The sequence below is a fragment of the Podarcis cretensis genome (assembly GCF_951804945.1).
Source record: "Podarcis cretensis genome assembly, chromosome: 4".
Lineage (NCBI taxonomy): Eukaryota > Metazoa > Chordata > Lepidosauria > Squamata > Lacertidae > Podarcis > Podarcis cretensis.
Genome location: NC_137173.1, coordinates 70395144 through 70421623, shown reverse-complemented (window position 1 = coordinate 70421623; position 26480 = coordinate 70395144). Strand labels below are relative to the sequence as shown.

Sequence of the window (26480 nt, the reverse complement as noted above, 5' to 3'; positions counted from 1 at the left end):
AAATTCTCTAGGACTCGTTTCTTTAGCCTAAATGAAGTGACATTAGCACACTCTCCAGTATTTTAAAATTTCAGTGATGTATTATGCTAGAGATAAAAAAGAGAAAAGAATAGCTACTGTACACAACAGAAGAAAATATTTGTGAGAGGTGAACTTTTTTAGAAACGAGTTTAATGGCAAGGAAGCATGGGAATGGTTTTCTTTTGAAGGTGCTGAATATTTATCTACCTTTAATAGAAGAAGAATCCACCCTTTGCACCTTTTGTCAAAATCAAAGGAAGATAGTGGCTCCAAAGCAGTGTTTATACTAATATTATGGTAACAGTAGAATGCCACATTGTTTAAAAATGCATTTACTAGAAGAAATCTTTTGATACTGATGTTTTATTATTATTATTCATTTATATCCCAACCTTTATATCATCAATCTTACTCATAAAAATGTGTCCCAGAAAATTAGAAACAATGTTAAACAATAGGAAACAAATGTACAGAAGAATGATAAAACATGCTGCATATACTGTATCTTTCGTCCTATAGGGTGCACCGGCCCATAGGACGCACCTCGTTTTTTGGGGGGGGATGAATAAAAAAAAATTATCCCCCCCCAGCCGCGGCTGCAGCCCCAAGCCTTGCGCACACTTGCCTGAAGCACGGGGCGCCCTCCAGAGGGCGCCCCTGCTTCGGGCTGCAGGCTGCTGCCCCAAGCCTCCCACCGGGCACGCAAGGCTTGCAGATACCTGCCCGAAATACAGGGAGCCCTCTGGAGGGCGCCCTGTGCTTCGGGCGGCAGGCTGCCGCCCAAGCCTCGCGTGCCCGGCGGGACCTCCTGCCGGGCGTGCAAGGCTTGCGGACACCCGCCCAAAGCAGGGGGCGCCCTCCAGAGGGCACCCCGTGCTTCGGGCAGCAGGCTGCTGCCCGCAAGCCTTGTGAGCCTGCGGGACCTCCCGCCGGGCTTGCAAGGCTTGCGGAGAGCTTCCTGAAGCCTGGAGAGCTAGAGGCATTGGTGCGCACCGACTCCTCTCACTCTCCAGGCTTCAGCGAAAGCCTGCATTCACCCCATAGGACACACACACATTTCCCCTTCATTTTTGGAGGGGGAAAAGTGCGTCCTATGGGGCGAAAAATACGGTAATTCACACACACACACACACAGAGAGAGAGAGAGAGAGAGAGAGAGAGAGAGTATACATCCTTCTTTTTGAGCTACTACTTGGCACTGAGTGAACCATCACTGTAGCAGATATTAACAGTTTTCTGCAGAGTTATTAAAAATAGAATTGAAAGTGAACCTTTTCTCAAAAGTGTAAGCCAAATGAACCCAATTCAAGCCAGAAGAAAAGTTATTGTATTTAACTGAACATTTAAAAATAGACATTGACATTTGCTCATTTCATGCACAGTTCACTTAATTGTTTTTGTAACGGTAAATAAGATGCCAAATGCACTGTCCATGGCCAGACACATTAAGTTCATCAAATAAACTCCAAGATTACGAGTTCACTGAAAAATCCTCTCATTTGTGGTATACAAACTGACACAACTACAGTTAAGGAAGACAGGACTTCCTATTTAGGGATTAGTAGATATGAAATAATTATCATGGGAGAAATTTGAATTGTATGTGCTTCCATCTTGACACATACCAGTCAAAGTCCTGGGCTGTAAACACAGCAAATTTATTGCTGTGTTTTGCTCAACACTTCTGAGCAATGTAAACATTACTTGCATGATGGGGGGAAATGCTTACTTCTCAGAACAGTTTAGCTGTCTTACGATAGTATTCTCTTTTTTTCCTCAGGCAAACTGCTATGTTTTGGAAAGAGGAGACAGGCAATTGTTGTCTTACCTCTAGTTTCCTTTCATTTGCCTGCACTTCTGTTGAAGGGTAAAATGGGTATATGCCTTTTGATTTTCCCAGCACATCCTGCTTTGTTTTTCTCTCACATAGCCTGCAGAAAGCATAGAGGGAAGGCAAGCAAGGCAAGGCACAGAATGACTTCTGAAATAGCCAATACCATGCCCACCATTAGGAAAGGACTGCACTGATAAGAGGTTTATTGATCTGGCAACAGCAGTGTGGTTAGACATTTCCATAGAAGCCAACTCCTTAGGGCCTGAGGTCCCTTTGCCCCCCCAAAAAAATTTGAGGGGGACAGCCCCCCCCCAATTGATGGATATTGCCATTCAAATGGTGTGCGTGTGCCGTATCTTGTAATTGATTATTTGGAGTGGGGCTTGCCTGCCCCCACTAATATTTTATTCAAGTTGCCAACACCTGTTTCACCTGTGCCAAGACAGTACTAGAGTCTGTCATGTGTAATTGTTGGTAGACTGTACCTTCTATAAAACTAGAATACCTAATCTTACAGTCTTGACATTCTGTAATAATGTATCAGCTTTCCAGTCCACAAATTTGTCACTTCATTCACCATCTCTAAATCCAATATAGATGGGCATATTTGTGTGAGGTAAAGCCCTGTCATTAGAAGATGAAAAGCATGCACAATATTAGTTTGAATGCTACTGTTGCATGTTACGTTACCATCAAGTTATGAGGCTATTCAGCATACCTATTGTATGTGAAGGAACTATACTGAATATGTTTGGGTGCTCACAGATGGAAATTTGCCTTTTTGTAATTCAGTCCTTGGTGGTCAGTTATGTAGTCAAGGCAAACAATAAACAGATGGGTTTTGGTTTAGCTCACTGAGCTATCCTTATTGTGAACAAGGCTTGGACTCAACAATGTGACAGATATAACACCTTTCACTCCCAGAAAGCAATAGCCTCTGAGTCAAGATTAACATCACACTTGCAAAACACTGCAAATACAGCAATTGGCTAACAAGCACCGAACAAACTATGCCCATGAGGTATTTGTTTCTGTCCTTAATCAGAAAGCTTCGTTACAACTTTAAATCATGATTCCAGTTCCTTTTCCAACCTACATTTCAAGTTTGAACACAGCTCCACCAAGTCTATGGAAACTTCTCCTTCAAACAGAAGCCGATGGCAGTGTGGTTTGCAAATTAAAGCTGATCAGTCTAGACAAAGAAGAGCCTTTCCAAAAGCAAAGCCAAACTCTGCCTACAGGGTTTTTCTTGAGCCATGGTTTAGTTTTAGTTTTATTAAAGATCAACAGTTGGATACTGATTATTTAGCAAAAAAAAATACTATCCAAGGGATAGCCCTGACCCCAAATTTTACTGTTGGGATTCCTCTTGGTGTAAATTTGAAGACTGGTGCTGGTACAGTAGTACACAACCCAGTGGGTTCAGTTAGGGTGAGGAAGGAGTGATCTCTGCATGAATAGGTGCAGGCATGCAAGGTGTTTTAGTCTATGCTAATCCTCTAGTTGCAAACAACTGACAGAGACAATAGTGCAGACTAAGTAGCCTACACAGCCAGATGTAGTCAGTGTTAGGGAAACCCCATCCAGGGATGTTTTACCTTCTCATTTGCTAAGAGTGTCTAGTAAGTAACCAAATAAAACCATCTGATAATGTCTCAGTGGGCCACAACTATGGTGGAGTTGCCCTGGCTATAGAGATAATGAGCCAACATTACCCCCATTTGGTCAGGTAAGTATAGGTTGTAGTTCAGTTTGCTTGCAATAATTCCTGAGTAGGTCTCCACAGTGGGTGGACAGAGCTGTGGCAATTTGCCTGATAGCTTAAACTGAACTCTCAACACAGGCAATAGGTGAGAAGTCATAGAGGATTAGGTAGATTTGACATCCAGATGTGAGGTCTTGACATGTATTGCCAACCAGGTTGAGGAAGAAGATGATATAAAGCAGAGTCACCCCTGGTTCCTGGCCCAGGCTGCCCTGAGAATCCATGACCTGCCCAAGGCCACTAAAATTACCATTGAAAATGTATCACATCTGGATGAACATTAGTGTTGCATATTTAACTGGTGAGCATACTTAAATGGTGAGAGAAAAGAAAGAGAATAAATGAATTCATTCCACAATGTGTGCCATAGGGGGAAAGTACATAAGAATCTGGAAAACTCATTTTCAACTGTGTGTGTAACTTCAGGTTTAGCTATAAATTCAAAATCCTTTTACACTTTAGATGAGAGTGCTTTTCTCTTCTAATTTAAGGTGGGATCACCCACGGCTCTCTCTTTAAAAAAAAATGTAACTCTTTAAAGGACCATTGAACCTGAACCACAGACAAGTTTCCAATTATTAAACAGCTTCATGGCATATACAAAGGGATATGCTTTGCCCACTGGAATTGGCACATACAAACCTGCTGTGCAACAATATAAAAAAAATTCATTGGCCCCAAAGGAACAGCAGAGAGAATTTTATTGCTACCAGTGGGAGTCTGTTCTGCTTTTACAAACACTCTGTGTATGTGTATGCATGAAATCACAATACAGCATGGGCATTTATGTCCTGTGAAAACAATACTGCCCGCTTCACTTACTCCTGATTTTGTAGGAAATGCTAACACCATTCACCTTAGTGAAGAAAATCTGTTTCCAACTTTTGGACAAGAATACGTATCTGTTTGTTGATAGGACATAATTTTGGTTCTGCTTCCATGGCATTGTACAGGCGTTCAACATAGTGCAGAGAACACTAAACAGATTTAAGGTCACATTCAATCTTACAACTAATCTGCAGGTATGTACTCAACTCTCAGTGGCGCGTGTCCTTTTCTTATTATAAAAGTCATCTTGCCAAATGGCAAAACTCATGCCTGATTTCTGGGATGGGATTGTTTTTTCGACATCCCCACCAGCTTTTTACTCAAGTCAGTACTCAAGTCCAGTGGCATAGAGTGGGGGGTGCAGGGGGGGCCGGCCGCACCGGGCGCAACATCTGGGTGTTAGGGTTAGGGGGCGCAAATCCACGGGTTAGGGGGCGCATATCCATGGGTTAGGGGGCGCAAATTACTTGCCTTGACCCGGGTGCTGACAACCCATGCTACGCCACTGCTCAAGTCCCAAAAACCATGTACAAAAATTGTGCTGTCTCAACAAGCATTAAAGCACACACATCTTCCTCTTCATTCTATCCATTATGTTTCTCATCATTCTTCAACAAGTGTTGTATTCCCAGATTTATTTCCAGGTAGCTGAAAGCTGTTCTCAAAAGCAGTGACTAAAGGCAATTCACTAGATGCGAATGGGGTGAGGGGAAGACACACCATGTATGCCGCTTTGAAAGTAATGTGGGATAAGTAAATAAAAATCTGAGACAGGTAGATGTAAAGTAACTCTTCTAGGAGCTTTTTGTGTCAGCTGTAAGAAGATGTCTTCCCTCTTGCATCAATTGAAACAGAATGAAGAGGTGGTTGCTACTTGAGTATATAGACATAAATATCCTGATCCAGAACTCCTGTACAGATTCAGATATAACCCAAAACAGATTGCATCCAAAATGTGAGGGACAACATATTTCATTCAAGAAGAAATACATGCAAATATATCAATGTCAACTGGATACTGTTAACCTCAAGAACAGTAGAGTGTTCACTGCCTTCTGCTGCACCTATGGTTCTTGAGATAAGAGCAATGCAGTGTTATCCAGAAATTTAAGAATGCTTAGATTCCATTAGGTTTCAGTCAATGGTGCTTAAGTACACAGTTAAGAGCTTGAACCCCAATGACTGCCATGGGAGTCAAGCATGCTTAACTCTAGATTGCACCCAAGACCATAAAATACAAATTTAGCAACAACAACAAAAAGCATACTAGCATTGCATAAAAAGTATTGTAATGAATTTCTGAACCTCTTAACCATATTGTATAAGAAATGAACTGCTAAGATTCATTTTGTTTAAATTTGCCAAGTTCACCTTCACCTATGAAGAAAAACATCAAGTATTTCAGTGACAATGAAAAAGCTGTCAATAACATTTTTATGAAAGATCAGGTTAACCTTAATGAAGCAAACCAATGAACAGCCCTTCCTACATGTTATACCTCTTTGTGTCTTAATTTAGAAAAAAATAATATATAAATCCTGAAACTTTGATAGGGCTTGTGACTTTCAACTGCTGGAGCCCTTGAACCTGCAATTTCTGAAAATTAAGCTCATATTAGAGCAATATATAGTTCTGCTATAATTCTTCAATTATGTATTTTTCTATTAAGGTGCTTTTTAAAAAGCATAATGCAAAAATATGTATAACCAGCTCTATAAGCTATCACATGTGCAAAGGAGATGGGTTTGCAAAAACACAGCTGCTACTACTACTACTTCTCAAAGTACAATATATATGCAATAAATACCAACACACACTGGTAGCCTACATACACCTGTATGCATGAGAATGAAGCGCTATGTTGCTCACACACAATACTGATAGTCTGTGCCTGTCAACTGTCATTAAGAGCAGCTGTATCATTTAGTAAAGATTAAACAAAATGTAAACTAAAACACAACCCTGTTTCTTTCTCTTATTTGATGAGTTTCAAGCTGTTATTAAACTAGAAAAACAAGTCCTGGCCTGACTCAAGTTGGTATCAGTATATAAAGCCTATGTTGAAAGCAACTTATGATAGAATACACAAGTTTATCTCTGTCAGTCCTACTAAATATAACTCTTGTAGATCTAAAAGCTGTATTACAAAACTGGCTAAATTAATGTACCTGTGAATGAGATGAACAAGTAAAAAGCAATTGTTTGTTGCAGTTGTAGAATTCAGATTCCTTTTCATCAAATATGTTATTTAGCGATGCTTAGTACTCCAGTTGACTAAGAGGTATTTAAGCCCTATTTGGGAATTAATAACTCCTGTGTTTGACGACAATGGAGGAAGGAATAGGGGTCCCCTGCCACTCACTTGACACCAACATGTATTTTGTGAACCTCTTGGGGAGGGGCCCCCAATTGTTTACTGATCCATTTTCCAAGGAAACCTTTTCAAATACCACTATATGTGTGAAGGTGTTCTCTTCAAACAAAGCACTCATATTTATTAAATGAAATATGAATGGGATCTTTCATCTTTGTTTCAGATTGCACATCCCCAGTAATTATGCAAACATTGTTGATTTGGGATTCTATTCCATGCTGATACTTCAGCATATATGTTCTTGTTAAGGTATATGGCTGAATAAATTCATTTGTTTTAACAAGTTTTTTAAAAAAGAGACTATTTAATCTTCCTTAGGCCATTTTAAAAAGCAAACAAGATGGTGTGGGAATCATTAAAGGAACACGGTAACAACAAATTTTGCTGACAGTGCAAGCCTTTATTACTCCCACTAAACTTCACCTAAATTTTATCCTGATTGAGGCAGCAGGAAAGGAATCTGTTCATTTGTATTGCATCCCATTCTGTGACAACAGAGCCTGCTAACACCAAAGGAATGAGAAACCTATTAACACTTCCTAGTGTCTATTGATAGGTTCTCACATGCTTTTCAGAATGTGATATTCGCTACATGAAAAGAAATCTACTATGGGACAGCAGGATTATGCTTTCAGGTTTTCAAAAAATATATCATTTTGCAGTTTTGAAAGAGGAAATAGATTATAAAATGTCAGCCTTCAATTAGTATTGACACCAAAAAATTTTAATACACATATTAACCAAATTATAAACTTTTTGTGGTACCTTGGCTGGCTGGCATTTTATATATATATATAAAATACACACACACACACACACACACACACACACACTGGCGCATACAAACACACCCTAAAGGTCATCATTATTTCAAAGCATATAAAAAATTGCCTCCTTTGAGAGTTAAAAATTAATAACAACTAATCACTATCAATTGTAAGAATGGAGCCACTCTAAGATACTATAACTGAGGAAGTAATCGCAACTTTGTCCAATAATTATTGCTTGTTGTTTGAAGGATTTTAATAATGTTTGTGTTAAAAACACTTTAAATATGTTGAGTGAATTGGCCATGGACTCAGAAAATATACTGTTGGACCACCAACACAGTCACACAACAGTTTGAGTTTAATGTAGCACCGAATTGAATGTAATAAGGGTTTCACATAATAGCACTATTACCCTATCAGAACGTTTGTAGCAGTACACCATAAATGAAACAGGTCTTTTTAGTGTATTTTTGGATTATATATACATTTTTATAAGCATTAAGGTATTATTTGCAGAGAGACATTGGGACTTTTCCTTTTGGAACTTACTCATGAACCAGAGGAAGCTGAATGGCTCTTGTTAAGGACTAGACTAATCCAGTAACTCTAGTGTTTTTAAAGTTTAGTGGATTATTAAATGTTCCTAATTTAAAAGAAAAGAAAACCAGAATTTACACACACTAAAGAAAGTATGTCTTAATTTTTTTCCAGAGCAATTGTTTGTTGATTATGTCATGAAACGTGTTTGGAAAATAAAAGCAACATACAATGAGATAGAAATGCTGCATCCTAGTAACAGCATATCAGAAGCAAATAAGAGACGGAAATGAAATTCTAAATGTTCAAAAACTGTTTTCTTAAAATGGCAAGAAGTCAGAATCACTAGTAAAGCTCAAATATAAGCCAAACTGTATTAGACGCTGACCGGGCCAGCAGATAAACAGTCTCAGATTATTTTCACATTTGATGTTCCATGTTGCACAAATACATAAAGAAATCTCAGTTGTTATTACTAATGATAATGTTCAAAGAAACTGAAATGGGAGGCCTATTCGTTACAGCATTGCTTGAAGGATCAATGGCACCTTTAAAAAGAAAATGATAAACTACCTTGAAGCCATTCATAAAGGCAATGATTCAATGAATGAAGAATCACCTGTTGGGAAGTTGCAACCACAGAAATGTAGAGGGTTGGGTTGCATTCCAGGGAAAGACAGATGTGATATGCACAACGTTGGCACCAACCTTTTGAAGAGCGGAAGTGTTTGCTAGGAGCTGTGAAGCCTCTAGTTCCATGCACGTTAATGGCAGCCACTCGGAATTGGTACCACCTGCTTGGCCTGATGTCGGACAGTTGTATTCTCTCCTCTGTAGTCTGCAGTAGGAAACCAGGTTAACACAGAGACTTCATTTACTCTGACTGAGTGAATCCTGTATTCGCTTATACTTTGTTTATTCAGGAAGGCGGAAGCATTGGGTCAGATCTTCTTCATATCCTTAGGTGCACAGAAAATAGCCTTATGTCAAGCAACTCTTTGTTTATTGAGTCTTTCCTGTGCTACCTGATAAAGGGTGGAATTCAAAGTAGCACTAAGGAGATCACTGTCAGCACATGCTTGCCACATGGACCAATTTCCATTCTCCTCCACCCCACCCCCCACACGTGTGCTGTTCTGAAGGTTCTCCTGACCTTGCAGTGCCAATTTGGGGAGGCATAGCAGGAAAGAGGGAGGGAGCCCTATTGTGCTAGAAGGACTTGCTGCTCTGGCTCCCATTAGTGCAATGATTTAGTTGAATCAGGGCCTTAATTTAACTAAAGTTTCTACAGACTGAATCTGGGACAGTCTGCATGTAGAGCAAGTGAACTACCACTGAGCTATCTCAACCAAATGAACTTGTGAACCACAGATGTAGGTTGGATCTTCATTAGTAATTTCACACCACACCATTTTGTATGACTAGCTGTATTTCACTCCCTTCATGGAATGTGTTCCTTAGGTAATGCAACACTAGGGTTGCCATATTTCAAAAAGTGAAAATCCAGACAAAAAATCAGTTGAGAGCTTTTTTTGTGAAATCTTTTTTTTAAAATTGTGTTTTTGAGCTATTTTAAATGAAAGTCACCAAAATCTATACTACCAACATGGGCTGCCATATGGCCAGATTTTCCCAGACATGTAAGCGATTTCTGCCCAGACGTTGTTAATAAGGGCTAAATACCAGCTGTGTCCGGGAAATTCTGGACGGATGGCAACCAGACGCAACACCAAGAACATTTATTTGCCATAGATGGGAATTTAACTTAGCTTCTTTTAGAGTTTCCCTGTATAGTAGATGAAAAAAGTTTTTTCTCTATGCTACCTTCAGTCCATCAATTGTAAAATGGAACTTATCCCAATATTTGATGCAACAGATTAACAAAGATATGCCTCTGTATGCAAGCCCAAGCAACACAACATTGAACAATGCATCTATGAATGAATACCAGGATCAAGGTTTTTGCTATACTTGTTTTTGGCAAGTAAGAAAAGCTCTCTCCCAACCCCAGAGCCGTGAAACAGAACTGGAGATGACCTCCACCCCTCAAAGCCCAAAAGCTCAGCAGAAGTCTGGAATTTTTATTGGCTCTGTGGTTGTCAGACATACCAAGCCTCCAGCTCCTGTCTCCAGCTGCAGGCTTCCCTCTGTGTCTGATATTTGACACCTAACAGGCACAGAGCAAGCCAATGTTTCCCCACCTTGGAGCTGAAGTCAGGAGTTCCATGGCTTGCCCCTGCACCTGGTGAGTCTTCTGAGTCCCCAGAAAGCACAAAGTCAAGGCAAACCACTGACTCCTGCCTTGCTCTGAGCTTAAGGGGACCAGGGGTTTCTTTTTAAATTGGCAGAATCAGTCATCTACGCTTAACCCTAGAAAGAGGAGCAGCAATTTTTATGGACCTCGCTTCACTTCTTGGTGCAGCAAAAGTCTAGATTAAAGGCTGCACTTTGGAAGAAGTGAGTCTCTAGGACAACAAATTCATAGCTGGCCACCAAGACCAGCCAAAAATATTTCAATGTCTGATACTCAGGATGAATGGCATGAAAATAATGCAGATTTATGTAGAAAGGACTAACCTGAGCTACAGTTTGCCAACTGGTAGCATCATCCTCGCTAGGATGAATCCCATAGTTCCATCTCCTTTGCACCACATAAAGCACAGGCTCAATAGAGATATTGAATTTTGAAGACCACTTCACTTCCAGCTGTCCAGATTGAAGTTCACTGAATTTTAATTCTTTTCTGGGTTTCAAAGGGACACCTGAAGCATAAGTGATGCATGCAAAGAAGCTGTGTGTAAGTAAATTTGTGGATCAACTATATATTTACTACCACTAAATTTATAGCCCAAAGAGACCTCTCTTCATTATCTTACTGTTCTTCTCCAGTGACTGAATCAGGACAGAAGCATATTGATGAGTCACACTATTCAACCACAAGCCATCCCAAGAGTTGCAAACAGTGCCTGTGGTTGCAATGACATCTTCAAGAGCTTCCATTAGTGTCCTCAAAGCCTCTGAGCTACTTCACACAGTCATGAGGTGGCCAAGGTGGTTACCTGTCCCCGCCTGCTCCCCCCCCCCGAAGTATGTAGAGCTTAAGGAGGAAGCTTTAAGAGAAATGCTCTTTCCCACTTCCTCTTGTAGCACTCTGTGATTTCAAGGCTCAGATTAATTCTACTGAATCCAACTTTTACCCAGATGGCTTGGGAAGCAGTGAACTGTGCACACACAGTTTCTCTTCCTGTGTCTTGGAGTGGTGGGGCTGAGCCAGGGGAGAGAAAAGTAGTGACCAAACAGGGATGGCACCCCCAGAATTTGTTGAAAAATCAAAATCTTCCCATTGGTGACCCCTATTCCATTACATTTGTTTGATTAGTAGTACTGGTGAGTTTACAAAATGAAACCAGCTATTTAATTCCTCCAGGTGATCCTTCCTGCAAAGAAAGTCAAGACTGAACTAGCTCTTTGCAGAAGCAGCCATTTATAACAGCAAGCAGCCATTTCTGTGATCGTGGTGGTTGCAAAAGTCATCACCATACTAGGAAAGCAGCTGCTAGCTATTACATACTGTTTCACATTGGGAATTATCTTCAGAATATGGTACTATACAAGGGTTTTCAAGGCATTGGGGTGGAATAAAGCCAACATCTGTGTGATAATCTAATATACAGGTTAAATGGGGGGCGGTGGCAGAACTCACATATTAAGAGCCCCACAAGTCTTAACAAATTTCTATGTAATATTGTTAAATGACACATCATCTTTAGAGAAAACTAAAGGCTCAGCCTTGACTTCAGAGTATGGAGTTCCAAAATGGACTGCGCATTCATTACAGCAAACATAGAAGCCCAATCAGTGAAAACTGTAATTGAAACAAGATTACTGTTTTCACTGACTGCCCTATGTTTGTCATAAAATTCTCATCATCATCCTTTGCACACCCTTATCCCACATGTAATATGGTTCCCTGCCCACTTTCCACATGATTGACTGCCACTTGTGAGGAAGGGCACAACACTGTGCTGCAAGTTCACAGGTAAGTGTACTTACATCTTGCAAAAAAATGAGAATACCTTAACAGTTACAGTGGTACCTCGGGTTACGGATGCTTCAGGTTACAGACGCTTCAGGTTACAGACTCCACTACCCCAGAAATAGTACCTCGGGTTAAGAAATTTGCTTCAGGATGAGAACAGAAATCGTGCGGTGGCAGCAGGAGGCCCCATTAGCTAAAGTGGTACCTCAGGTTAAGAACAGTTTCAGGTTAAGAATGGACCTCCAGAACAAATTAAGTTCTTAACCTGAGGTACCACTGTACTGGTTTTAGCAGCTGCTCCACATTTATCATAATAGGCAGTTCTGCTTCCAGAGAGGTCAAGCTGGAATTTCTCTCTCCCCTCCAATTCCATTTTTTGAAGTGACTGCAGATTTAAAGGATTGTTTGAGATTTACATAAATTCCCAGCTTAGTTTATGACTTTGGCAAAATCTGAGGTTTATTGTTTCAACTTCTACACTTCTATGGATAAACAAACCACCTTTCCTAGAGATCGAAAAACAGACCCTTTCTCTAAGTGTTCCAATGTATTACACACGAGAGAGAGAGAGAGAGAGAGAGAGAGAGAGAGAGACCTAAAATTGCCAGGAATAAAGCATATCATCAAAAGCTCATACATTTATTTCTGGATATCACTAGATAGCCACCAGTCTTCGTACACTGTAACTAATATTGCTAAGAATGATATTTCAGCTTTATGCATTTGAAAATCCATGCTTAATTATTATGTATAATAACCCTCCAATCTGCATGCTGAGAAACCTTCCATCTGTTTTACATTAGGGTTTGTTGGATTCACTTGATTGGAACTAACTTAGCCCCCCTGGTGGCTGTAATTGTGTTCAGATGGTTCTCATGAGTGTAAGCAGAACATAGCACAAGTGCATTTTGGAATATTCCAATACAACCAGAATAATCAATTTCAAGTCCAGATGTACATTTGCAGTCATTTAGAAATGTGCTTTTTATTAGATAAAAAGATTTGTATCCATCATTGAAGCACAAATTAGTCCTCTGAACTCCAGATTTCTTGGCTTTTGGAAAAATGTGTACCTCTTGGCCTTTTACTGGGTTAATACCAGACAAGTTTTATTTCTTCTCTCCCCCCTGCCATTATTTATTTTATTTTTTTACATGCAGAGCTGCCGTTGTGGAAATGCTGTTGTCCACCATGTAGACTTAGCATTAAATGGTGACAGGTTGGGCTGAACTTCCACAGTAGGCAGTATTCAAAAGAACATCAAAGGCTTACTAGCTTAGATTCTAAATTTAGATCCTACAAACCTGTGTGGCAGCTTGAGTAGCAGCACATGGAACACAAATCAAGTTCAACACACCAGTGCTCCTCAGTAAATTATAAGAACAAATGTAGATTTGATGCATTAAGAGCAGTTAAGTCAGGTTCTCCAATGACAAATAAATAAATCTCCTTTTAGCCACAGCACATATTACCAAGAATTGTAATGCCTTTGTAAATTACAGTAAATATCTGAAGTATGGTGAAAGTTAGCCTTCACACCCAGTGTGTGTCAACATCGAGATAATCAAATTGATAATCAAAATGTGATTGCCAACATTCATTACTATAACTCCCCAAAGATGGTCCTGTGAATGGGCGGCTCTCAAGCCTGGATAAATGGTCAAATGCCTGCTTTGGAAGAGGTCATACTCCCCCTGAAGGAGCAGGTTCATATTTTGGTGGGGTGCTCCTCAATCTCTGTCACTAGAGGCCCGGGTGGCCTCAGCGGCTAGGAATATCTTTACCAGCTATGGCTGGCAAGTTGGATCCTCCTAACAGAGGGTCCATGTTGTGCTCGGCCCTGAAACTCTTCCCCAATTGGCTTGTGGGCGGGGCTTGCCCTGCTCCAGCCAGTGATGCCTTGCTTTGGACTTTGGTTGGTCACCTGTTTTGGAACGGGGGCCGGGTAGGAATTTTTTCCAATGTGGCAGATTGGCTGTGGCCACTTGGTTTTTGCCTACCTCTTAGCAATCGTCACAACTTTTTAAAGTTTGGAGGTTAGGCATTGGTTTAGGGGAATGTGGGGAGGGGAGGTGCAGCCTTCACCTGCCCCTCCAATTAATAGGGTATTCCATTAACGGAATCCGGGGGTCTGGATCTCGTCTGAAGCCCAGAGAGGGGCTAGGGCCATGCCAGGACCCCTGGGAACCCCAGAGGTGAGCACCAGTCAATATACATTGATGGAGCTCCCCTTGCTGGTAGTTTACCCTTCCAGGCTTCCTGCAAGGTGGGGCAGGAGCCAGTTACAGTTTTGATACCAATGCCGAAACCAATAGCAGTCACACTTGTGTATTTAATAAAGTTGTGGCCAATATTTGCCCATTACCATTAAAAGTAAATTCTGTCTCCACTGTGTCTTTATTACCATGGGGGATAGCTCTTGGAGCTCGGAGCACAAGACAGATAACATCTGTTTCTGGACTGGAATACTGGTCCACTACTGTACATACACTGATGAGCCTCAGCTTGCATTCCTGCAATGGATTCTGTATGGGGCTGCTCAAAATTCATCTCCGATCATCAGCATTTCCCCATGTATGTCAATACTCACTAAATTAAGGGCATTTGTTGTAGTGTATGAATTGTTTTTCTCAAGCACAGCTTACCTCTGCCCCTCTCCCCACCCTAAAAAAATTCCAGCACACTTCCAGCATGTTCCAGTTTCTTGCAGAAGAGCTAATCATGTAATCACCTACAAGCAACAACTCCGATTAGAGTCAGGATTTTTAAAATAAATGTAGGAGTGCATTCAAACATGCAACACCCAATAAGTGGGTGTTACCAATACTGTCTGTCCTGCCATCCCTTTCCTGTGAGGATATATCTAAGAGTCACTAAGGTGGGAATGGAGAAGAAAGTCAACCAAGGTTAATCATTTTTCATTATTACAGAGGGTCTAATCCCATGTCCATTAAATCTAGTGAAATAAGTGAATTATTCATTTAAAATATCTTTCTGCTTTTAAATCCAAATTAATTCATTCAGCTTTAATCAACTGAAATTTTAAAAAGTATTTTTCTTGGGGGGGTTCTATTTTTTATCTTAACCTAACTAAAGTAATAGTGATGTATCATTCCTGTATTGTATTTTTTCTATAACAATACAAATTTCTTCTACAGTACAATTTTTCAGAGCATAACATTGTTCTTAAGAAAGTTTGTCTGCTACAACTTCCTGTAAGAAATCATGGGAACTATAATCTTCTGATGCAATAAACTTAAAAGCAAGAAGTGCAGTCATGTAAAATCTGACTTTGAAGGTATTTATGAGGAAGAAAACACAACTGTTTTCACCAAAAATGTTAGAAGGTATAAAGCAGTGGTTTTCAACCAGTGTGCCATGGCACCCTGGGGTGCCTTGAATGATGGTCAGGGATGCTGTGGGCAAAACTAGCTTGTGTCCCTCTTTCTTTCCCTCCCTTCTGTGATGCCCTTTTGCATCTCTGCCTCCCAAACGCTTGCACACCTGTTTATTGCAGCAGCCCTGGCTATAAGCTCCACAGGCAAATGGTGCCTCTGGGAGGCACCTCTTTTGGGGTGGGGGAAGCTCAGAGACCAGGGGCAGCAGCAGCAGCTGCCCGGAGGACTCACAACGAAAGGGGAGCAGAGAGGAGTCTGAGGGAACACTCCACAAGGGCAGGTGTTCGAAAAAGGGTGAGAGGCTGCCAGCTCTGCAGGGAAGAGGTGACATAATTGGGCTCCTGATCCCCACAGGGGTGCCACAGAAAGAATGTAGTTGGTCAGGGAAGTCGTGGACTCAAAAAGGTTGAAAACCTCTGGTATAAAGTAATTCCAGCATTAGCCTGAAGAAACCTTTTGACAAAACATGAACAAGGCTCAACTGAACATTGGAAGCCATCACACTTCTATTCCACTAAGCACTTTTAAAACTCTTCAGTTGTTTTTTGGGGAGGTGCAGAAGTAACCACATCCACCCCTTAACTACTGTCAAATGATCTAGAATAGCTGCTTTCACACTCTCTTTCTCCAGCTCCTACCACCACATGCATGAACTAGCCTTGCTAGCTTTAATAGAGTGTCATAATGACCCCACCAATGTTAACCCTTGTTAACACAAACTAATGTTCACTCTTCAACTTCTTTTTTAAAACCTCATTTGGACTTTTGTGTCAGTCCCTGATTTAACCCTCCGAGTTTGCACACAATGACTAATCATGCATCCAGCAACAGAGAAGGGGGGGGGATTGATGCCCCGGAAGTGCTTAGATGGGACAGGGAGTATGAAAACCCACGTACTAAATTGTATTCTGTAGGCAGACCTATGGGGCTGGAAGAATTATGAACCTCTATTTCATTTCCCCCAACCCTTTTCCCATTCTCCAATACACTTTGCACTCCTGCTACAATATGCAATAGACTACTTTTATTTGCCAAGGGCTCCAAAATAAATGCCTACAAACAATCTCTACCTTTGTATAAGTTTTTTGGTACTTGGCACGTATGTCCACATCCATTGGAACAGCATTTTTTCACGCCAGAGCATTCGCTGTCAGCCTCACAGCTTTCCACACAGGCAGCCGCAAAGCCGCTGGCCTTCTCAGGTGCTGGACAGTCTCCTTGCTTCACCGACAAGATGTATTTGAGGAATTCACAGCTAGTTAAGCATTCGTAGTTCTTCTTGGGGAAAAGAGGCTAAAGGGAAGACAAGAAAATTGTACAAAGCCTTCAGCAGGAATATCAAATATTACTGAAATATTTCCAAGATGTTGCTGAAAAGATCATTCAGATTACAGGCAGTAGCTGTCCAGCAGAGGTCTCCTGGCCTGCTTTTGCTTGCATTTCTGCTGCTTGGCAGAAGGCATAGGAGGAGTGGCAGCAACAAGGTTGGCATGGGGCAAATACAACAGTGGAGCTAATATGGCACCACCACCAGTGCAAATATACCACATCAACATCCTTGCTGCCTCCCCCTACATCTTCTGGTAAGCAGTGGCATGGGAGGTCAGGTGAGCACCACTGGCCCCACCCCACCCCCAACCAACTGCTACCAATTACAGGTCTAGCCTTGAGAATTCATATAGATTTATAGCTTCTGAACAATAGCGGCAAAATACAGAATAGTGATGTCTCTGAAGCTGTATCATCATCCCTTACTAAATTAAATCATTTGCCTCTGCCAGGTCTTCCATATAAAGCTTTCCATAGCCACAAATCACTGCAGAACTGATGGCTACATTACAAACTACTGTATTTGCAAATGAGTATATGCAAATTTATTTCATTCTTCTTAGGCCAAAGCTTTGTGTCGCATTCATATACAAGAAGCAAAAATCCAACTGCTTTTCCTATGAAAAGGGAGCTTCAGGAGCAGAAAAATAGCAGAAGGAACAGAAAGTGCTTAATCCTTGATCTGGTCTGCCCCCTAAGCCACTTCCTGCTACCCACTCACTGTGGCTCCTGTCACAAACATGTCTTTGAAACTCCAAAGAGGGGGAGGACCAGAAATGAGTAAGAAAAGGATGAAAAATCCTTTCTATGTTCCAACCCTCATCCACTGCAGCTCTTCCCTGTGAAAAAGCAGCAATCAAGTTTGTGATACAGATGCTTTGTACATAATGTGGCTTTAGTTCAGTGTTTGCTGTTTTGCACATTCTATCCCATCATTTCTTACATTCACACTCACACCCACTTTATACAACACATTTTGTGCTTTAGTGAAATATCACTCATCAACAATAAATGTACAGCATTTGTTCTTACAGTAGAGCTCAGAATGCCTCCATTCTGATGGTATGGAGAGATAAGGAGCTGCATTTATTGAATCACTATTTCACCATATATCATCAGAGATTGCAGTCTGGTTGCCTTTCTATGGCAGCCATGGGCTACAGTGCCTGGCAGAGCTAGAAAGTCTAGAATGATCATCCATGGAGAACAGAGTCTGGGGAAGAACTCTAAGCTTGCTTAACTTATTCTCTCTTTTGGAACCATGATCAAAGATAAATGGTTGCTTTCAAATATAATGCTGGGTAAGGAGATTGTGATTTGTGAATGTAGCTGACAAGGGCAGAGGTTAATAGCAACAAAATGCACCTGCTTTTCTGATTTATGTCTGTGATCAGAAATGGGCAGGTGTACATGTCTGGGTATGTGCCTATATAAAACATCACAAATTTTCAGCTACTTAATTAAAAATCTTTTCTAGTCCCTTGAGGCATAATATGCCTTTGAAGCTTCTGTTTTTCACCCTAGTTCACAACTTATTTTTTCAGTGAAATGTTAAATATGCAACTTTTTACTTCCAGCCTTTTAAGTTTCAAGCTTAGTTTCAAACTCAAAATCACTAATTAAACAGGGATATTAGCAGATCCTAACTACAAGTGGGAAGTGTTTATTCTCCCAGTCAGCCAACTCCTTTTACTCAATAAACATCTCACAAACATAACAACTTCATATTATAGCTCATCCTTGTCAAGCTCATCATTATTCTTGTGATAGGATTCCAGAAGGGGTGTGTTGATACTTTATTTTGTTTTTTAAAGACATATATGTAATTTCCAAGTTACAAAATCTGAAGCCCACTTTCTACACAACAAACCTCCCTTACTGGTGCACATCCAGACATCTGAATCAATAAAGAAAAAATTTAAGATTCCTCTTATCCTGTAAGTGCAAGTGTACTTAAAAATAAATACAAACATCTGCCCTTAAATTAAAAACCTAGTGTAACTTATTTCTGTCTTATAGTTCCAAAGTCTACTATATTCCTGCTTCAGATTTTACCAGAAATATAGCATGATGTTCCTTATCATGCAGTGGACAGAAATAGGATCCACATTTTACATAAACATTAGATATGTCCAGCAGGGTGATCTATATACGATATGTGATAGCCAACTGGATGTCTGGGATTGAATCTAACCAATGTAGTTTACAATATAAACCACCAATCTCAAAGAATCTTCTGCACTATCCCTGCCAATGTACAGTTATGCACCTCATTCACTTTTTACCCAAGCTAAGACACAAGCAAAGTGCTTTTTAATTCCCTTCTACTGAAGTATGATAATCAAGACACATGTGGCAGATGCCTCTATTGCTATGCACTTCAGCTACATAATTTTCATGCAGAAGCTAAGACACAAGAAGCAGCTAGGAAGAATTCTTTTTTAAAAACCTATCTGTTATTGTTTACACTGATAAAAAGGGAGTTAAAGAACGCAAGATCCCACTTAGTTTAAATGAAACCGAGTCAATGTAGCTTGGTTGTTGCTACTAAAAGCTGTGCATTAGGCCCTGTTAAAAATGAGCTGCCATAATTTAAAAACAATTTACAGTGTATGTCAAATAAACCTAAAACTTGATGAAGTTGTAAACATCAAGCTTGCAAAATTTGTTGGAATTTTAGTTGGTCTTATGGATCTGGTTTTATATATTACTTTAAGAGTTTTAATATTATTATTCCCCTATTTTTATATGCATTTTTGTAGTGCTTTGTTAACCACCTTGAACTATGGAAAAAGTGGAGCACAAATGTATAAAATAAAGCTCAGTGCCATTTCCTTAAACCCAAGGGACAAAAGCAAAAACAACAGCAACTAAGCCATTGCAAATTCATGCTGTGTTCAGCCCAATAATGTAATATAGTTCAACAGAGACATGCTGAAATCATATTTAACTACAGTACTGGTGAACAATGTTGACTATAATTAGGTTCCACAGTGGAACCTGGCATAATGCCTCAAGGTAAACAATGTTATGGGAGTGGACTTGTGCAACCAGTTTAAGAGGAATATAGAGCTGGTGAGCTTATGACATTACAGCTTGTTTCCCATGAACAAGTACTGTGCTCACATGATAAGAAGGCCATATCCATAATACCTATTTTGGGATGGTTTTTTCACATAGTACTATAGCTCTAATACAGGCCAAACACAGTTGTTCATGTCTCAGAGATTTCTCTTAGGAAAAGATCTGTGCCCACATAATCACCGCTTTTGTTAAGAAGGATGACAACTTACATATGTGTATCATCAATAACTGACATGTATTTTGCATTTACCACTGAATGAAACTGTGCTAAGGAGAAGTAGAAAGATGTGCATTGTAGCCAATTCCTGGAGTCTAGATGCTTCTGACACTGCACAACCCTCCTCACAGGCCTAGGCCACCTCAAAAAGCACATGAAAAGCCATTTGTTTGAAAGTACACTCATGCTGAAGTCCTCTTGCATGTGGACAGCTTCCATATCAGTAAGCCAACTTCCAACATAACCATAACGTAGGACTTCAACACCTGCAAGTGAATTTGAGGTACAGTTGCTTGCAAACAATTTCCCATGTGCTATATGGATGACTGTATCACATGACTGTGTGCACATTTGAATTGGTCAGTCAAAAGTTAGTAGGTTACTTTAAGCATTTAAATAAACAAACAAATGTGGAAGACATCTTGCTGTTGCAGCAACGAAAGGAAAAAGGACACTGATAACTCATGTGTACAGCAATTGTACATATAAGACAGCAGCCCAAGAAAGAAAAGCTAATTGACACATAACAACTTGATAGAAAACATAGAAGGATACGACAGTAATTATTTCAAAGACTCTGAAGACCATTTCAAAATGGTCATCGATCAGTTGTAGTCCTGTTCAGCTACTGGAAATAGAGAACATATCCTATTTGTTAGTTCGCTGTCATCAAACAAACTCATTTAATAGTGTGAATGAAATATACAGGACGGAATTTTAAAAAGAGATCTTTAGAAATGGCATACCTCACAGAAACTTTGGCAATGGTTTTTCTTCAAGTCCCAGGATTCTTTGCAGGGCTCCAGACACTAAAAAGAAGGGAAAATTAATAAATAAACTGTCAGGAATATATATATGTCTCAACTTGTTCAGCCTACAAAACAGGCCTGTTTATTGGAAGCATCAATAAAAGAAATTTTGAACAGAGTTTATCAGGAAGACAAGGCATGTTCCATAGCTACCGAGCAAAGACTAAAGATAGATGTAATCTAAAAGGAGCTCAGCACTGTGAATGTGCTGTCAACATTCTTTTCATATTAAAGGGAACTAGCAGCACATTCAGAATACTTTACATTACATCTGTCACATAACCGAAGTTATTCTGAACCATTATTAGATTAACATTTCCAATACTCTTCCTCTATAGTAGCATCTGTTTCTTATGCCCACGTTCCATTAACATGCTTGCTTAACAAGGGTTCCAATTATAGCTCCATTGCACTTGATTATTCTACAGAGCTTAGAGACATCAGAGGAAGATAGAGAAAATCATTTCTACAGAGTATTAACAGATGAAATAGTATGATAGTACTTTGCCTACCCATGATATCAAATTGTACTTTCTTCTATAAAAGTTCCGCCTCAGTCACATATTCCATTTATACAGGAAACAAGTGTTCCATGTGTAAAAACCCATTTATTTCACCCAAGGCTACCAGTTTGCAATAGAGCCCATTTGTCCTGATCTGAAATGGGAGAGGAGATGGAAGCAATTTTTCCAGTCACACAATACTAAAAGGCATGACATAGGCATTGGGTTGGTTGCTGCAAGAAAAGGATACAGAACTAGATAGGTCTTTGGTCTGATCCAGCAGGGCTTTTCTGATATTCCTACTCTGAACTGTCCCTGCTCACCTTTCTGATCTGTCAAAGGTTCCTTCTCTAATTTTTCAGGCTACCTAGCAGCTGAGGATGAAAAAGGAAGTGCAAGCTCCCAGCAGCTTTTGACCCTTAGGTCAGAGACTGCTTTTTCTTTCACCTACTCTTGCAGCAAAAGCCCAAGTTACCTGTGGTTCAACTTAAATTTATCATTGTTTCCAGGATCAGAACAGAGTTTTCTTGATCAGCAGTGAAGAAACTGTGGCCCTCCAGATCTTGTTGGACTCCAACTCCATTAGCACTGGCCAGCATTGCCATTGGTTGTAGATTTGTAGTCCAAAAACATATAGAGGGCCATTAGTTTTCCCATCTAGATATTTTGCACCTTCTAATACAAAACACTTGTAGTAGTCACGAGTACATGATACAAACTTTTGGAGATACTTTCCCATTACGAGTTCCTCTGCAACTCCAATTGTTCCTTAATAACATTAACAAATGATTGTGAACCCTTCCTGGAGGGAAAAGAAAATCCTTCCTGATTATAACCACATCACCTTAACATTTTTCTCTGTAAAAACCATGTGGTGATTATGAAGCCTCTGATAAAGCTCAAAGTAGGAGATCTGTGAGACTGTTTTCCAGATTTTTCAAGCATCCATTTTGAATATGTTTTTAAGGAAATAGCAAACTCTAACAGCTGTAATTGGGTAACGGGGGGGGGGGGAGTCAATGAAGTGAAATAACAGTTAGTGGGTGCAAATCTGATCTGACTGTGTTTAAACGACTTTTGGTTAGTGAGCACCACCCTTTGGTGGGAAGGGGAAATTTTATAACCAAAGCCTAGAGTCTTAAGTCAATTAGTTCCAGCTAAGGTTTACTTGGCAACACTGTCATGTATACTGGGAAAACAGGCAATGCTGCTTGAAACCATTTGATGACTGAAATGCCACTTTTGAAAGAAATCCAGGCCTTGGATTTGCAATGGTCATTAAATTTGAAGGGTGAGACATATGATTAGATTTACATTGCTTTTATTCGTGGGTTAGTTTATATATATATATATATATATATATATATATATATATATATATATATAAATGCAAGTATTCACATAAACACAAAAAGGACGCAGAGTGAGAGTCTTGATGGTAAGCTAGTTGGAAAGAAACCTTTTATTGCATTTGCTATAATCCACTATCTACTGTTTTTATTGCCTGTCAAGTTGTTGATATCCATAGAAGGCATGCCCCGGTGCATATCAAAGCAAAAAGCAAGCATTGATTAAGGAACAATAATTTAAAATGCTATTTTTCACAAGCGGAGGGGCTACAACTTCCTATAAATAATACACTTTATACAAATTCCATGGCTCTTCTTGCTTGCACATAATTTATTTGCATGTCATATTTCCTCACAGTAAGGCCGGCCGAAGATATGTTGGCACCTCAGGTGAATTGCAAAACGGAGCCTGCTCCCAACCAGGGAAGAAGTTGAGAGTGAAGTTCTACATCAGGAAGAGGAGGAAATAAATAATTTACATCAGGGTCTCCTGCCCCTGTGGAACCTGCTGCCTGAAACAATCACCTCACCTTACCTCATGGGCGGGCTGGCCCTGTCTCTAAGGTCTTCAAGGAAGAATTCATAGTGCTCATCTCCTAGTTTATTCTCACAGCAATCTTGTGAGGCAGCTTAGGAGGAGATAGTGTGACTGCACCAAGATCATCCTGGGAGATTGTTTCTTGGGCCAATCATATAATGTCTTAGGGGGGGCAGCTATATAAATTTAGTTAGAAATAAATAAATAAATAAATAAATAAATAAATAAATAAATAAATGGCTGAGTGGGAATTTGAACCCAAGTCTCTTCACACTTAATCCAATCACCACACAGGTTAGCTAAGCTATAGCTAAGCTATACCAGGCTCTTGTTCAGTTATCTCAGTTTCATTCCTCTCTGAAATCTATTTTCTTTATTCAGATTTCTCTGAAATCTCTTTCTTTACTCTGCTAACAGGCAAAACCAAAAGACATAGCCAGCAGTGTGATACCACAAACCTTAGAATGCCTTTCCACACGATCTGTGCAAGAGAGAGCTTATGTCCTAAATCTGTTTTAGTCAGTATTTTTATTAAGTATATATTTAAAACATTTGAGGTTATTTTTCGTGATCTGCAAAACAAACATAATAAGATACCACAATAATCTCTCCCCCCCTCCACCAACTTCCAAAAGGCTTCAGTTACCACATAATTCAGTTATTTAAAGTTACAATTACTTTACTACATTTAATTAAGTCCTCAGGGAACATTATTGGCATTGTACAAAAAGCGCACAGAAAACAAATTTATTTAGCTTTTTTTTTTGGAAATGAAAATGGTACTTTAAAACTATGGAAGGATAGTGACTTGGCAAGTTTTCCATTTCTAGCTGTTACAAGGTGGCTTCAGATAACTTCATTCTGCCTTCTTGAAAACCCCATCTAGTTATAGCATTAGAACATCAAATCTCCGTTTTTTATAAAAGTGGTTGCGTAACTTGTAAAAATGCAGCCAACCTATATTTTAGTTATTAGAATTGAACTGCTATCAGATTATTCCTCTTCTTACCCTCTACTGCAAGCTCACATTTGTGCACCTTATTGAAGGAGATGCAACAAAATATTTTTGCTCAGTTTCTACTACAGAACTTGAGTTTTACAGACCACCGAACAGTCAGAAACAGGGAGAGAAGGGACCGTCTTTGTCTGAACTGCTACTAGGTTTCTCTTTTTGGCTTCTGGCTTCTCTTTCTAGCACTACCATTGCCATCCATGGCGACATATTCCGCATTACTAAATAGCAAAAAAACTGTAGGGCTTTTCACTTCTAATTTCACGCTATAATAAGATGCAGTAGTTGTTTCACTGAAAGACCTGAAAGGGCTTTCTTTGTGAGGCCCATTTGATGGCCAGGTTACCACATTCCGGCACCAGGCATCTGTACTTCACCAAGCTGGGATGGCGGTGGGAAAGAGAAAGCATAAACAAGGAAAGCGATGCAAGGTTCTTAATAATGATCTTCCTCACTAAAGAAATTAGGCCTATTCTGTTCCCATTATACCAATATAAGTGAAGTACAGATCAATTTAGGTTCTCCCTTGGGGTGCACAAATCAATTAGGCCCTAATTATTAGAGTCTACTGTGAAACTATTTCAGCTAGTTGCATTTTAAACACAGTTAGCACTACAAACGTTGCTATATTTCTGTTCCTTACTTTAAGGGTTGATATGGTTCTTGCTTAGAAGGATCACGGTTAAAATCACACAGCCCTTTACTAAGGTCCCTGACTCATGTTACTTCCATGGTTTGGCAGGCACTGCATAGCAGGTTTTTCCACTGCTATGAAGGCAAGATCAAAAGCCATAGATCATGTGGGAGGAGGCCACAATGTAGCTTCTTGTCACACCAATACTGGCCCTCCCAAAAACTGGAGCAATGCTGGTATGGACAAGAACCATGCTGTGAACTCTTTGGGTTTTCAAAATGACATTTTCTGACATTTGCAGTGTAGGAAAGCAGAGTACTGCATTGTGGCTACTACATTATAGAGGAAATGGCAGAAAAGGGCTGTAGGGGAAGACGATTACAGTTCATATTAATACTGCTTTCCATCTGTTTTCCCGCAGCAACAACCCCTGAGATTCCTCAGAATATTATCAGGAGTTCATTTACTGGGAAAACGTTTAAGCTGCCTTTTAAGGAAAGCCCTCACAAGGTGGTTCTCAATGTTTCTAATTTTTTTATTCCCAACTTTAATAAAGAATTAAATAAAAATATTATATATTTTTATAAAAAAAGAAATAAAATAATAACAACAATAAACCATCACCTCACATTAAGAATTCAATAATAAGCAGTATTTCTTAAATTAAACATATAAATTAATATAAGCCATCTGTCGTGGCAGAGCTGGACTAGATGACCCTCGGGATCCCTTCAAACTCTGCAGTTCTATGATTCTATGGCCAAATAGGTATTCGCCACTAATTGCTTCCTCTGGTGTTTGCTTTAAGACTACTGCTCAGGGGAGCCAACTTGAGCCCCCGGTTATGGGTGCCCAGTGCATGTGATGTCATGACGTCATGCACCACCACCACCCCGCCTCAGAACCTGACTTCCGGTGCACTGGAAATCAGGTTCCAAAGCCTTGTGAGACCTTGGGGGCCCTGAAGTGTGGGTGCTGAGCACCCGCAATAAAAAAATTTGTGGGTGTTCAGGTACCCAGAGCCCCCTATAGTTGGTGTCCCTGCTATTGCTACTCTGCCCCACCATTTGACTGGTCTTCCTTCCCTTCCTTTCCCTTCTCTGCCTTCTGGAACCTCTTCTAGTTCTCAGCCTGCCTCACCAAATTATACCAGTTCTTAGGGATGCGGGGCGAAATCTTAATTCCAGCCAAGCTGACAAACTTCTATCATTCCTTAGGATTAGCGTTATGTGCAAACCTGCCCACTGTCAGATGTATCAAGTATTGTAAAAAAAACAGGGTGAAAAAATCCAGAACTTCTTGGTTTCTCCTAAATTTACTCCCAAAACAAACGGCTATGGACAATTTCTGTATTCAGCAACAGTCAATGAATATGTCAAAGGCATCTGTAGGCATTGACTAGCCTGCCCATCAGGTCCAGAGCTGTTCGTTTAATATTA

General features: G+C 40.0%; 1 protein-coding gene across 1 annotated transcript in view; it reads right to left on the bottom strand.

Moving 5' to 3' along the window:
* Positions 1 to 26480, bottom strand: part of ANOS1 (anosmin 1) — a 91648-nt gene that overhangs the window by 20517 nt on the left and 44651 nt on the right. The window contains exons 3-6 of the mRNA XM_079972687.1: positions 20943 to 21005; positions 16637 to 16859; positions 10707 to 10891; positions 8838 to 8967 (exon numbers count right to left, since the gene is read on the bottom strand). Coding sequence (XP_079828813.1) covers positions 8838 to 8967; positions 10707 to 10891; positions 16637 to 16859; positions 20943 to 21005 — 601 coding nt within the window. The remainder of the gene's footprint in view (positions 1 to 8837; positions 8968 to 10706; positions 10892 to 16636; positions 16860 to 20942; positions 21006 to 26480) is intronic.